The following is a 15,076-nucleotide window of genomic DNA, read 5'->3' on the forward strand; positions in this document are numbered from 1 at the left end:
ACATGGGGCTGCCATATTAGACAGCACAGCTTTAGACATAATAACTGGTCTCCTTTTGATTCAAAGACACAACTTTTTGGCACATGGTAGGATGCTTTTCTACAATCACAAAAATTCAGAGTGGGTTAAAGAGTAAGAAAATATATTATTGTGTTATATAATAAGTCTAGATGTAGAGAGATTCCAGGATTGGCTAATTCAAAGACTCAATGCCATTTGAATGCCAAATATCATGGATCCAGGTTCTTTGCATCTTCTTCACTGTCATTCCCAGTGGATCCTTCAGGCACTGCCTTCAGGTTGTTTCCTAATGGTCACAATATGGCCGCAACAGTGCCAGGCATCACACCTAAACCTAATGTTCAGATAAAGAGAAGGCAGTTGTCTTTTGTTTCTCCTTTTAAAAGTGAGGAAAACTCCCCACATCTCATGAGCCAGAATTTTGTCATGCCTCTATGTAAACAAATCACTAGCAAAAGAAATGGGACCACTACACATAGCTCAGATCATGTAAGAGTCATTCCCCAGGGTCAGACATGTTGCTGGTTCCCAAAACACATAGCTCTAGGAGGCAACTGGATACCTAAACAGATGAAGGCTCTACAGAAGTTGGAGACTTGTACCTCTTGTGTTGGGGTGGAGAACATGAAAGGAGAACCTCAGCCTCTTTACCACATAGAGCTAAACTGAACCAGTTGAGAATGTCCCAGTGACAGTGGTCCTCAAAGTGTAGTGCCTGCACCAGCAGCATCAGCATTACCTAGAAACTTTTTAGAAAAGAAAGTCTTCAGGTTGCACCCAAACATATTGAGTCAAACTTTGGTGGTAGTAGCCATGAAAATGAGCTTTAACACGCCTTCCAGGCAATTCTGATGAGTCACTGCCCTATACTCTGATTCTCAATCAGAGGCAATTTTTGTCACAAGGGGACATTTGGCAATGTCTAGAAACATTTTGGTTGTCACATCTGGAGTATGGAGTGCTACTGGCACATAATGGTAGAGGTCGGGACAATGCATAGACAGCCCCACAACAAAGAAGTGTCTGGCCCAAAATTTCAGTAATGCCACAACTGAGAAACTCTGTCCTATGCTACAAGGCACTGTAAGCTCCTTTAGAGGGGCTGCAACCACCTGGCTCTCAATATTGGATTTGGCTCTTTGAACCTAGTTGGGACAAGGATTAGTATGTCTTAACCACTCACAGAGCAGGAGAGAGTCTGATTAACTCTTTAAGCAACAAGTCTTCAGGCCTTCAAGTTATTCAGATGAGCCCCAGGGCTATTACTCAAGTATCTATCTCTGACAAAATAATAAATAGGACCATGTTTATCTTCAGAACCAAAAAAAAAGACCATGTTTTATAAGGGCATAGTCAATACATGCATTGACATTTCAGAACTGGCTTTTATGGGGGCCCAATTCCTTTCTAAGAAGGCAGATAGGCAAACATTTTCCATGCATAGGAATTTTTCTGTTCAAATGAGATAAGCAAGTCTCCACTGTTTTCTGCTGTCCAGTTCTGCCATGAGAGAGCTCGTGGGTCAGGAGATAGAGGTCATACATCAAGTTCTAACTATATTTCCTACACAAGAAACCTTGAATCTCTGTGCATAGGATTTCTCTCCATGAACATTTAACATTAGAGGAAAGGAGCAAATCACATCAGAGTAGGTAAGGCCATGATCAGTTCAGGTCAGCCCCATCTCATATTAACTCTATTTTCAAATGTCTTACAGTGCAGCTTCTGGCACTTATCTAAGATAACACACTTCTGGAAATGGGTGTGCTGATAAAGTTTATTTACATTATGTTCTATCATTTCAATCATATTTAAGTTCTAGATATTTGTGTTTACATACAGAACCCAGTGTATTCCTGGGAGAAATTTTTTGAAAAACAAAACCAAAATAGGATACAATATGGTAATTGGGTAACTTAATGAACATCTGGCTTCTGTGAGGACTCATCTGGGATTTTAGAGTGAACTGTATCCAGGGGCTGCCAGCGGCAATTCATGAGAGAGTCGTAGAGTTCTTCACTTTTCACCATAAACTCTTTGTTTAATTCCTCAATATTCAAATGAAGATTGGGATCTGTAGAAGCCAATATTGCATATGATAAAATAGAATTTGACAGGATATATATTAGAAATGGCTTACAGTTTTTTTATAAAAAAATTAAGAGGAAATATTGAAGACAATGTTAACATTTTTAAATTGTGCTTCCTTTCAATAAGACTTGAAAACAGAAATTGAACCTAAAAAAGAAATAGTACTACCAGACTTAACGAGCACCTAGATGGTGACTGAGGAGAAAATGGGTTGAATCAACAGACACTATTTGGAGATGGAGTCAATTTGGGGTAAAGAAGAAAGGTGGGGAATGGAAGATAACTCCTGAGTTTCTGTCATAAGCACTTGGGTAGATATGGAGCCAAACAGTGAGCCAGGACCAAGTGCCTGACAGGACTTTGAAAAAATAACTATGCCATTTTATCTGCTTAGTTAACAGATTGACATATGAATGAATTATATATAGCAACTACCAGTAATATAGAAAAAGAGACGAATTGGGCCTTCCTTCTCTGAATCCTAGAACCCTGTGATGAGAAGGTAGTGTTATGTTATCATGAAAGCATCAGATCAAGATATTCAAACTAACAGGTTTCCAACATCATTGACTTTTTTAATATATTCTATTTTTTCTCCTTGTATTGAATGTAACTGAAGAAATCCTTTCTGTTTTCCTTTGTAAGTTTTGCAAACCTTAGCTCATTTAGAGCCATAATTTGCTTCCTAATACTCACATGTGTTCATGCTATTCATTTGTATTTATTTATATGCCTGTTATAAATAATTTGTGCCCCCTCTAAAAAAATTCATATGTTGAAATCCTAACTTCAGATTTGATGATATTTGGAGATGGGGTCTTTGGGAGATAATTAGGGTGAGATGAGATCATGAGGGCAGGGCCCTAGTTCCATGGGATTAGTGCCCTTTAAAAAGGACAACAGAGCTCCCGATCTCTCTCCCCCCACTACACGAAGATATGAAAATGTAGCCATCTGTAAGCCAGGAAGAGAGCCCTCACCAGAAACCGAATCAGCTGGCACCTAATATTGGACTTTCTACTGCTCAGAACTACGAGAAATTTCTGTTGTTCAAGCTGCCCGATCTGTGGTATTTTGTTAGAGCAGCCCAAACTTCCTAATATGATATCCTTCTATTTTTATCATTTTAGAACCAAGATCATGGAATAGCCCCTACCCCTAAGTTTCATGAACTACTTATTTGTCTTCACTAGAGTCATGTGTGACTTTCGTCTGATTCATGTTCTTTAGAGCTTCTCATCCCTTTTGAAGTATCTTTCCTTTGAGAGCAAGGTATCATAAAATTAGATATTTCTAGTTTCCCCCAAACTTTCTGCAATTTTCTTTCCTAAAGTCATGTTCCAGAGTCCTTTCTGTCATTGTCATGGGCAGTCATTTGCTAAAAAGCTTCTGACTCTCCATGTTTCTGGTTGGGGGATAGATGTTAGGACCACATGCTAATGAGCATCTCTCTCCTGTAACCTGTGGCCTAGAAAACAAATTGTCAGCTAGGAACCCCAGATTAATGATTTAGGCCCTTCCAGTGATATTGGCCATTGGGGTAATAGTAGCCTATAAAAGACAGATGAATTACATCTTTCCTAAACCTGTGGGCTCTCTTGATCTATGCTGTCCAATACAGTAGCCACGAGTCACATGTGGCTTTTGAGCACTTGAAGTGTGGCTAGGCCTCGTTGAGATGTGATATAAATACACACTGCATTTTGAAAAATTGGCATTAACAAGTTGCAATATCATTAAATTTTATATTGATTACATGTTGATATAATATTCTGTATATACTAGATTAAGTTTAAAATATTTAAATTAATTTTTCATGTCTTTTTTTTTTAATTTGGCTACTAAAAAATTTAAAACCACTTATGTGGGTGGATTTGTGTTTTACATTACATTTCTACTAAACAGAGCTGCACAGATCAATGAATAGCTAACACTTGAGAGGTTATTCTGTGCCAGACTCTGTTAGAACTCTCAAAAGCACTTTACAGGTATTGTCCTCACACTTTGTCTAAGGTAGGTTTTAAACCCCATTTGACAGGTGGGGATGCCAGTGCACTGGAGGTTAATTTGTCTGGCACTACAGAGCTTATAAAAGAGATCTGCACCCTGGCAGTCTGGATCCAGACAGCACAATCTTACAATATGCCTTCCTCTGTCATTTTTATAGGCCATCTAAAGAACTGGTAAAAGCCAGGAGGACAGACTCACTCATTAACCAGAATGAAACCCCCCTGAGAGCTAGAATGAGCACACAGTATTCACACTGCAATCAAAGTACTAAAAAGTAGAACTGCCCCATAGCATTTGAAGATTTCTTTTAAACATCAATTTCATTCTATTTAAACATTGGACACCAACTAACATGGAGACCTGGTATTGGTTACTGGGACTACAAAATGGATGCTCCCATCTTTTCTAAAATCACAAAGGCAGTGGGTTGGTTTGTCTTGTGGGAATGGGGAGAGGGTAGAGGAAGAGACCAGATGGGCATGTGATAAGACAGTTGATAAAAAACAGACAAAAGTGTTCTCTGCATTTCACTTTTAGTTCTGTTTTCCATAACCTAAAATAAATAAAAGAAGACAAATGTTTTCTTCTCCTCCTTGAATAAGACATGTTCAGAAACAGGGCTCTTCTCTGGGCAGGTACATTTTGGTGGTTTCAAAACAGATCAAGAGCTACATGAAGAAATACCTGGCACTACAGAGGAGAACTGTTGGGTCCTCCAGGAACGAATAACCCTGAGGGAAGCTAGGAAGTTAAGGCCACAGCAACTGCCTCATGCTTTTCTCCTTAAAAATCAAAATTAAAACATAATTAATCCTAAAGTCTAAACTTATGGAGGAAAGAGATCTTTAAAAAATCAACTTATTATTTTTTGGAAATGCTTCCTTTTCCCAGTCCTTCAGAAAGACCTGTTCTCACAGAAGTAATTTGCAAAAACTAGATGAATTACTAAAGAGAAAGGCTTAGGCAACTATGTTGGCATTTTCCAATAGGATCTCTCAGTTTCTAGGCAGTTATGTGAATGAGGAACCTAGAAATTGGGTTAGGTTTGTTTTTAACTACTTGTGCTTTAGCAACACAAGTTTTATGTTACCTTCTAGTAGGTCTTCATCTTGGTTTTCCACCAGAGCTGTGGCTTCCTACAATGAAAATCAGTATTTTAAGAAAAAAATAATTGTATTTAAACATTTACTGTCACACATAATTTCTTCGAAAAACCTAGCTCTCCAAATATCTAGAACACTAAATTCCCTTTAGATCAAATTTATTTATTTACTTATTTATTTATTTATTAAGAATTTTAAGGTAAGATATATTTTTTTAAGATTTTATTTTTATTTATTTATTATTATTATTTTTTTTTTATAGAGGGAAGGGAGGGAGAAGAGAGAGAAACATCAATGTTCAGTTGCTGGGAGTCATGGCCTGCAACCCAGGCATGTACCCTGACTGGGAATTGAACCTGCGACACTGATTCACAGCCCGTGCTCAATCCACTGAGCTACGCCAGCCAGGGCTTAGATCAAATTTGTTTTTGAACTTGAATTAGAAGAATCTTCAAATGATATAATTTTACAATTATTAAACTAGTGAACTGGGTCAACAGAAGAAAACTCACAAAGGAGGAGCAAGCCTGACAAAGAACTCTGGGCTCTCTGAAGTTTCTGAGAGCTAATTGGCATCCTAGAGCCTGGGATAGTAACCAGACCCCAGGGACCCTGAATCCAGACTCCGTAGTCCATGTACTAGATGTCCAACTCTCTACCTGGAGCTCTGTCCTTCCTTCCAGATGACAATCTGCAAAGGCTCCACGAACACATTCCCCTCATGGCCTTCTAATCACATCCCAACTCTATGGTGCAGTTAAGGACCAGAATAGGAAGTGCTTAAGGAAATACAGAGGTTACAGAAAAGCAAACCAGAAATTAACTTTCCTCTGACATAATGAGAACTAAATTCCAGAAGCACTGCCAAAATAAATCTTGGTTGGTTAATCCAAACTCTGTTGGCTCTAGTGGGGTGTAAATTTTTAAGACTTCTCTTTATAGGCACCAGTTGGAAACCCGTCTTTGTTTAGGTTGTACAGCTGTTTCAAGGAACCACCCAATCCAGAAAGGGCTGAATTAGTTTCTGACACCAATGACCTTAATTATGCTTCCCTTGCTGATAAGAACGAGATTATATTGAAAGCCCAAGATCCATTATCTCCTTTCTTCAATCCATCTAAAAGAATGTCCCCCTTTCACTCTGAAATAGGTCCTGGTTTGGAAAATAAATTATCTGGCTACCATAAACTTAATCACACCACTGATGTATTTTTTTCTATTTAGAAATGGCTAAGAAGCCAGAGCCTGTGCTTAAATGAGACCTTTCTTTTAATACGATGTGTAAGTAACCTCACATTTTTTCCTTTGCAATGTGTGATCTGGTAAATGTGGATCCTAAATTATGAAGGTGTGTGGAGCAGAACCTGTCTGGAGACAGAGCATTCTCTCTAGTCTGAGGTTCACCTGGGCAGTGTATGTGGTTGTTTGTCCTTAAAGAATGGGACAGCTATAAATGGTTGTCCTCTGTTAGAAGTAGTTTGGGCAGGTGGTGCTGGTGAACCCCCAAAGACCTGAGAATCATTCTGGAGATATCCACTTCTTATAAACTTAACCAAGACATAATGTCAAAGTGGAGAGTCTAACCCCTTAACTTGGGGAGACAAGGACTAGGGACACGGGTGTGCTACTGTGGGGGAAGTGGGCAATGAAACTATCACATCTCATAGGGGGCACACTTTATTAGGGAAGATTCAAGTGAGGATGTGTGAGTCAAAAGACCCAACAAAGAGCTTTATCATCTTGAATTTTGTGACCAGCTTCATAACCAGGAACTTCTACCAAGAGAGCAAGCAGGTGGCACAAGTATGGTAACCAAAGAGAATAGATTTATAATTCTTGAATGAAAAACTGCTTATTATAGTAATAATGACTAGAGGGTGAAATAATAAAAAACAAAATGTGTCAATGAAAAAGGGGAGATGAGAGGAGGGAAAGGGTAGCAGAGAGAGAAAAAGTGTTAATTTCTTAATTTTTCATGAGTGGATAAAGAAATACTTTCATTTCTGGAGTGGTTAATACATTCAAATCTATACTTCTCTATTTAAAGATATAAAGGTAATCACTAGACATCAGATAGACCACTTCCCCTTTCTCAAAAAAGGGTTAAAACCAAAAGAAATGTGCTGAAACCTCAGGCAATGTAGGAAAAGATTTTTTTAGAAGATGCAATAAGCACCTGCTAAAAGGGTAAAACCCAAATTGGATTTAAAAGAGAAAAAGCTGAGAAGCCTAACAATATATTTTCACTATGAAGCACACCTGAAACAAACTTGAAAAATGAAAAAGTTGGGGGAAAAAAATCAAGCAAATGAACGTTTTAAAACAGTGATTAACTGTTAAATTCAAATCTGGTGTAAAAGCCAAGGCCATCGCAAAGAATGTCACTGTGCACATTAGGAAACAAACTGTGTAGAAAACTCTGTTAACACTTTGGACTGCAAAGTGCTAATTTCCCTAATATGTAAATATCTCACACAGCCAAGAAACAGGGTCACACAACACAACAGAAGGTAGGCAAAAACATCAACCAAGTCAAAAGGTATTGTGTGCAAAATATATTTGCCCTCAATAATAGGCAAATGCCTTCCACACTTGTCCAATTGGCTAATCACACAGAACAACAAACAAAACAAAATGGAGAAGCAACCACACCAAGAGCAGTGGAAAGTGTAAACCAAGGCAGGCTTTTTGGTAAGCTGCTTTTTAAAATTTCAAATGTTATATCCTTTAATCCAGATCTCCCACTTTCAGAAATTTTTCTTACCTAAAACAAACACACAAACAAAAAACACTCAAATGACTGGAGATAAGGCAAAGACGCAAAGACGTTAAGTGCCTGAAGAAGATAAGTGCCTGAAGTTAAGGCACTGAGAACCTTTAAAATGTCAGTCAATAGGGATGAGCTAAAATCACAGCATATCCAAATGGGCAGCTTTCAAAGGAAGCTCTACTGATGGAACCTATGCATGTAGCTCTCCTGATGCTACATGCAGAAGCAAGAAGCAAAAGAGTATATGTACTACACAGTCCATTCCTGTCCAAGGCACTCCCAACTCCCCCAAACAAATAAAGCCCAATCACACTGATGCAACAAGACTACAAGGGGAGAAAATCTAGAGGACAAGATCAACTTAAATAGTGTCTTCTTCTAAGTGGGGAGGAGATGGAGAAGTGGAATAGTGAGCTGGGGAGGCTTTCCCTCACTCTAATACATCTTTGTGTGGTTTCAGAAATAGGTTACTTTAGTAATCAAAATAGTAAAGTATCTTTTAAAAAGTGAGTTAATATACATTGCTGTATCAAAACAATAAAAAAAACCCAACCTCCTATCTTATTTTAAGTGTTTAAGAGTAAAATCTACTGAAAGATGATAATCTAAAATTTAGTAACAAGAATTTAGGCACAAGACCTCATCAGCCTATTTTGTTTTTGGAAGATAGTGAGGACTTAGGGTCGTTTGTAAATCAAAATTTCTTAGATCATCAGTTGTTACTCTCTGGTATTAAAACAGGGAGCAAAAGCCATGGCTGTGGGAATCTGAATGGCAGTATGTGGAGGTTGTGAAGATAGGAAAAAGATGTTTCCATGTTGAGCACACAAACAATACAGGATTCATTTCAGAGGGTGATACCTCAGGCATAACTGAAGTTTCAGTTGGGTGTCCAGAAGTCCCACATGAAGAAAGGTTGTGTTCATTTCCATTCACTGCAAAACCACAGCTGTAGCCGGGAAGAGGATAACAGTTGTGCTGTTGTTCCTCATACCAGTTGTCAAAGGGGTAACCCCGGTGGGGCTGGAACTCCTGCTTCACTCTAGGCAGAGGGGAGGGAGACAACAAGAATGACATCACCAACCCAGGCAGCAGAATCATTCAAAACCACAGGGCCCTTTCTCCTTCCCTAGAAGTTAAAAGCAAGTATAATGTCTGCTTTAGCTGTTTAAGACACCAATTTTTAAAGCAACGGTTTGTAAATTGCTAAAAATTATATAAGAAATAGAACACAAATGGCCTTCATTTTCATTTGGGATAGGAAAAACACCTCACCTTTGCCAGTACCAGTAATAGTGATTTTGTTGAGCTACATCAAAACCTGCAAAGCTCTCCTGTCCCGCCATTTAACCAGAAACTCAATAAAATGAGATGAGGAATCCACCGTTTTTGCTCCTGAGTCAGAATTTCCAGCTCCAGGGCTAATACCTCTCAACCTGACAAATAACTCTCACAACTGCCTCAGAGAGCAGCAATTCCTGCTCGGCAATTAACTGTTTGACTTTCAGGTTAATGTGGTTAAGGCCTGGGTCAGGGCAGGAGTACAGAGAGTCACCTGGGGGAACTTCAGCAAATGATTCAGCAAACCACCCGGCTTTGAGTTGTCAGGCTTGGTGAAGTGGGCCAGAACCCAGGAAGATGGAAGGGGAGTTTGTGTTGCGCAACTGAGAAGGACAGGGAAGTCTCCACCTCACCTATATAACAGAGTCACTTTTAATGTAAGACAAATACCACAGTTTGATGCTTCCCTTCTCAGTTCAGCTATCTGTAAACAGAACTGGCACATAGTGGACTTTTTTTTTTTTTTAGTATCTCTTACAGGTTGAAATCACCTCAGCCTGCTGGTGGGAAAAACTGGTACATCTCACACACACACACACACACACACACACACACAACTTAATTCAAGTACAGGAAAAAGAAAAAGAAAAAAATCTGTGGTTCAGTATTTTTTTAAGGGCACAATAAGCTTCCCAAACTTCAATGCATATTCACATTGCCTGTGCAAGTTGTTTAAAATGTAGGTTCTGATTCAATAGATCTGGAGGGGAGCCTCCGATTCTGCCTTTCTAGCCAGTTCCCATGCACTTTAAGTTAATGAATTATTCCACTATTCAAGTGCTTGATGTATTCTGTATGTACCTGTAATAAGAAAAATAATAATCATGAGTTTAAATCATTTACCCATTATTTACTGAGCCCCTACTAGACACAAAGCAGGGTGATTGGCACTGGTGATATAGTGGAGCTTATATTCTAGTGGGTTTCTCCATGTCTTCAGGGGAGATGTCATTGATTAGCAGCTGTGACACATATTGCTGGGTACCACCCGATTTTGTTTCCTTTTCTTCCTTAATAACAGAAACCTGAATTAATTCAGGGGCATTAACAGGCCTCTTTAAAAGACTACATTTCCTGGCTTCCCGCTCCCAGGGAGATGTGGCCAGGTGGCCAAAATCTGGCTAATAAGATGTAAAAAAGAACTACTATAAAGAGATTGAGTAAAACTGGGTAAGGAGTTTGCTTAGCTGGAAGGCCTTTTTGTCCTCCACCCTTTCGCCAAGCCTAGTGCTGAGATTACAGATATGATGGCTGGAGGCAAAATAACTCTGCACCTGTCTTGGCCTATGAGATTGTCAGGAGCCGACCAACAGCTGACCTTTGACACAGTCAGGTCGGATGAGATGCATCTGCACAGCAGAGGCAACTGTGGCTGGATCTCCTGTCTATCTGTTCCTGTATGCCTGTCCCTGCTAGCAATAGGTGGTGGGATTTTGGGATACCTGTGTGCTATAACAAAAAATCTGTACGATGCCTCTGATTCTGCACGAAATGACTTGCTGACCACAGAATAGAGACCCCTGGCAACCCTAATGCTGCCTGCTTCCCCCACCTGGGAAGTTAAGGACAAAAACTATGGGCAGACCAACTGCCAGAACACTGAAGGAAACTGTTGCTAGGAATGTTTCTTAAGGAGTCGCCACTCAAAAGCTTAAGATTTATTAGAGCCACTACCCCTCCCATACCCTGGACAGGAGTGTATAGAAGCAAGGAGTTCTAGTTGGAAATAATAATCTCAATACATGGAAACGAACACAAAACATGGCCCCCTCAAGATGTATAAATCAAAGACCTAGGCAAAAAAACCAGCTACCTAACCGAGACAAATCTAACCTCAACGGACAATAGCTAATTTCTATATAACCTATGAATCACCCGTTGCACCCTTTTAATTTAGACCAATCCCTAGAACCTTAATAGATACCTAGTTACTAATTGGCAACTGAAAGTTTGTGTCCATATAGCTTTGTTGGCTATCTGATTAATGACCCTCTTGGTCAAAACAACGTTTGTTTAATATGGTTGACCTGTGGGACCTCCTGTACTTTTCAGTTATTTGTTTAACATGATTGATCTATAAAACCTTCTGTGTTTTTAGAAATTATTTCTGCGGTAACTGTTTCTGTTTTAACAATCACACTATGCATTGAATGTTGTATAACCTCCCCAATAAAAATAAAGATTGATTTTTCTCGGTGAGTCAGTCAGGCCCCAAAAGCCTGGCTGTCCTCTGGCACCCCACTGGGTGTCTCACTTCATTTGCTTCGCCTGTGCCGTGCATCCTTCAGGGATCCTGAGACCCCGCCGAGGCTGGACCCCGGCATGAGATAATATCAAGGAATATGTCACGCACGCAAATACAGGATTGTATGGAGAAAACAGGCCTGTGTCCCAATGACTATGGACTAACTCCCTGTACCAGCCCCAGACTGGCCTACCTCCAGATTTCTTTTAAGAAATGTCTTGTTTAAGCCCCTATTGTTTTAAGTTATATGAAATTAAACGGAATTATTAACTACTATAACAACTTAGACATCAAATAAAACATAGCTTAGGATTTTCTTTTTTGTAAAACTTTAACAGTGTAGTTTTTCCCCTTCTCTTATTTTTGGACTTTTTTTTTGTAAAAGCAAAATCAATTTGGGCTATGAATGGGTGAGAGATGAAGTAGTTGGAAAAGATTGTGGGAGTTGGTTATTGATAAGGTTACGTAAGGAGGCTGAGGAAGGGAAAGGCCAACGTAGCATGTTAAAAAACCACCTGGGGGACAGGGCAGGCAGACCAGCTAGAAAGATGGCAGGAGATGAGGCACAGAGGACCATGAACAAGGCTCCAGAGATGAAGATAAACATTCAAGGGTTTTGTAGATAGGAGTGACAAGAAAGCGTTCACAAATATTGTTTTGCTTTCTAAAAGCTTCAAATTCAAACCTCGTATTTCACCTGGATTAGTTCCATGAATGGGGTGAAGCAAATTTATATCATGGTAGGCCCCTAGTCAGTGTCCAGGGGAAGTAGCCCACTCTCTCTGTCTCCTTCAGTTCTATGTGTAAAGGAGGCCAAAGTCCTCAGAGAATATAAGCAACATGCAACCTCTGCAGTCCTAAAATTTAAGACTTGATACCTGTTACATTGAGAAAGAATAGCTGGGCAGGAATATTAGACTCACATGCTACTTCTAATAAGGCTGATTTGTCTCCACTGTATCCTGCTTTTAGCCCAGTATATCCACTTCACCACCTCCCCTACTCACTGCCCCCCCCCCCGCAAAAAAAGATAAGCTGGCTGTTTTTTCTTTAGCAAACAAAAGCCAGGCACTCAATAAATATGTTGAAAGAATGAATAAATAAATGCATCACTTAAACATAAAAAGCTTTCAATCAGTAATTTAAAAGCAAAACCAAAAATACAACCCTGTTGTATTTTAGTGTTAATGAACTTGGAACAGTGGTTGTTTCTTGGCAACTGCAGTTTTCACAAGAGTGAGATTAAATAGCTTCTTATATTCTGTGTTTGGAAAAGGGAGCAGGAAGTATGTTCAGTTTGAATCCAGTTGAACAGGTATATAATTTTGTATTGTTTTTCTTTAGACAATGAAAACTGTTCTGTTAAAGAGAATGTACCCAAGGAAATAGAAAAAGCAGCAGCAGCACTAGGTCTACTGTTACTTGTGTGGTTTTCAAAGAATTCCTTTTCTGGACCTATTTCAGCATTTATAACAGGCTCCATTAGTGTAGTTTAACTTTAATGAGGCCCTAATCTCTTTGAAAATACATTTTATCAATGTTCTTCTGCAAAAATGTACATATATGCCCTGGCTGGTGTGGCTCAGTGGATTAAGTGCTGGCCTGTGAACCAAAGGGTTGCAGGTTTGATTCCCAGTCAGGGCCCATGCCTGAATTGTGGGCCAGGTCCCCAGTGGGAGGCACATGAGAGGCAAACACACGTTTATGTTACTCTTCCTCTTCCTCCCTTCCCCTCTCTAAAAATAAACAAAATCTTTTATTAAAGAAATGTGCATACACAATTGTGTATATAATTTCAGGGGATTCATTAACTCCCTAGGAGTAGAAACACCTAAACTACATGCTAAGGTCATCTGAGTTCTTTATTGGTTCCAGTAATTTCTGACAGGAAAAACAAACAAAAAAGTAAACCACGTTGAGTTATATTTATGTTGTTTACACTATGGTTTTCATTCCAGAACCAGCTATACTCTAAAAGATTGGAGCACAAGAATTTTTCCAGCCACAAGGTTCTTCTCTAAAATGTCCAATAATTAAACAGGTAAAAGTGTGACTATCTGGTAATACATGTTGATTACAGTAATTATCCGGTTATAGTAATATGTTAAAATTTTAACTTTTAAAAATGTTAAATGAGTACTAACTCTTCACAAACAGCAGCTGAGATTTTCCTGGGGTAATGAGACAGGGTACCAGGGGCATTCCAGAAGCAACAGAATATACAAAACATGGATTTTCAAACAATTTTATTCAAAGTTTGTTTTCTTTTTGGATGAGAGAAAATTACTTTCACATTAAACAGGTGGATCACAGAGTAAAATGCAAAAAGACCCTTTTTAAAAAAAAATGAGATTTCAAAGAAAAGTCGTGCTTACTCATTCTTTGTGGCATGCCCAAGGGACACCCACTCAAGCATTTCACATTCCTGACCTTAGTGGTTCTTTGGAGATAACAGTTAAGAAACAATAAATAGGAAATAATTAAAATGGTAACTTGACTTTTTGTAACATTGTAAGGTAATTAGCACAAGGCAAAGGAGTTACTATAAAAGAGGCCTACGCTGGTTTTCCAGAGACTGAGAACTAACTACATTTCGGTGCCAGCGGAGTGTTTACATGTGGAATCCCCAAAGTGCGCAGAAGACAAGGTCTTCCTTGTGCTATGACACCAAAGCAACCAAAGTGAAATCATTTGTGTAACACCCAGCATCAAGTAAAACAAAACGTATTTGTTTAGCACAAATAACGTACCAACAAAACACCAGAGAACAAATTTCTTGGAAACAAAGAGGTGTGCTACAGAATTAGCACTAAGCGGGGTTTGAAGAATCGACCTTGACGAATGCATCTACTACCTCCTGCTCGATAAATGGACCTGCTGTGGCATTTATGTGACGAATTACACATTGCAAGATTTACTCTGTGGTAAATTTATGCGAAGATGTCATTTTAACACATCCCTGAATCTCCAAACCTCATGAAAAATTTCAAATGTCAATCAAAGCCATTTTGCTTTGATTAACATTTGACCTCGCACTTAAGCTGGGCAAGTGGTGAAAGAGATCTTCTGGAATGCTCATAAAGTATGGTTGCGCCTTTCTTCCTCCGCTGGCCAACAGGATCCTAGCGTTAGAAATGAACCAAGGTGGAAGGAAAGGTGTGCAGGGCGGGATTACCTGGCCAGAGCAGGCCGGAAAACAGGAAGCGAACAAACTTTCTGGACCGCCTGCTCTGGTAACCGCGAATGCCAAATCCCACGCTCTCAATGCCCCGCCACCAGAGAATGTGAGAAAAACAGGTTCATTCCACTGTTTGCTGCACAAAAAGGAAGCCCAACTTTACCGCGTGTCAGAGCCCGCAACAGACAACAGTCCCGAGAATCCAATACCTAAATGCCGCCAGGGGCCGGACTCCGCCCCCGCCCCGCCGGAAGCTGGCTCGCCCCCTCCTTAGAGGTCACCGAAATGAGGGGCTTCCGCGAGGAAGTCCCGCCCAC

The 15,076-nt window shown here is 39.6% G+C and overlaps 1 protein-coding gene across 3 annotated transcripts; it reads right to left on the reverse strand.

Moving 5' to 3' along the window:
• Positions 1–924: 924 nt before the first annotated feature.
• Positions 925–14,959, reverse strand: C5H6orf52 (chromosome 5 C6orf52 homolog). 3 transcript variants are annotated; one of them, XM_036026566.1, is made up of 4 exons: positions 14,500–14,959; positions 8,857–9,037; positions 5,213–5,258; positions 925–2,095 (listed from the first exon to the last, which is right to left on the reverse strand). In XM_036026566.1, exons 1-4 carry the CDS (start codon positions 14,526–14,528, stop codon positions 1,938–1,940), a joined length of 414 nt encoding a protein of 137 aa, XP_035882459.1. In that variant the 5' UTR covers positions 14,529–14,959; the 3' UTR covers positions 925–1,937. The 3 variants fall into 3 exon arrangements, with proteins under 3 accessions (XP_035882459.1, XP_035882458.1, XP_028369901.1); XM_036026565.1 differs by having other exon boundaries at positions 13,726–14,959; XM_028514100.2 differs by lacking the exon at positions 14,500–14,959 and adding an exon at positions 9,271–9,572.
• Positions 14,960–15,076: the final 117 nt, after the last annotated feature.

Source organism: Phyllostomus discolor, chromosome 5 (assembly GCF_004126475.2).
Source record: "Phyllostomus discolor isolate MPI-MPIP mPhyDis1 chromosome 5, mPhyDis1.pri.v3, whole genome shotgun sequence".
In the NCBI taxonomy this organism is placed as follows: domain Eukaryota; kingdom Metazoa; phylum Chordata; class Mammalia; order Chiroptera; family Phyllostomidae; genus Phyllostomus; species Phyllostomus discolor.

Bases quoted from the DNA above. Each gene is read 5' to 3' on its own strand.
- C5H6orf52 (XM_036026565.1), bottom strand. From the start codon at position 13,811: ATGTTTTGTATATTCTGTTGCTTCTGGAATGCCCCTGGTACCCTGTCT. The intron at 9,038-13,725 runs GTTAGTACTCAT...CCCTCTGCCTAG, and splicing joins TCAGCTGCTGTTTGTGAAGA to AGTGAAGCAGGAGTTCCAGC. The intron at 2,096-5,212 runs GTAACATAAAAC...TGGCTTCTACAG, and splicing joins AGATGAAGACCTACTAGAAG to ATCCCAATCTTCATTTGAAT.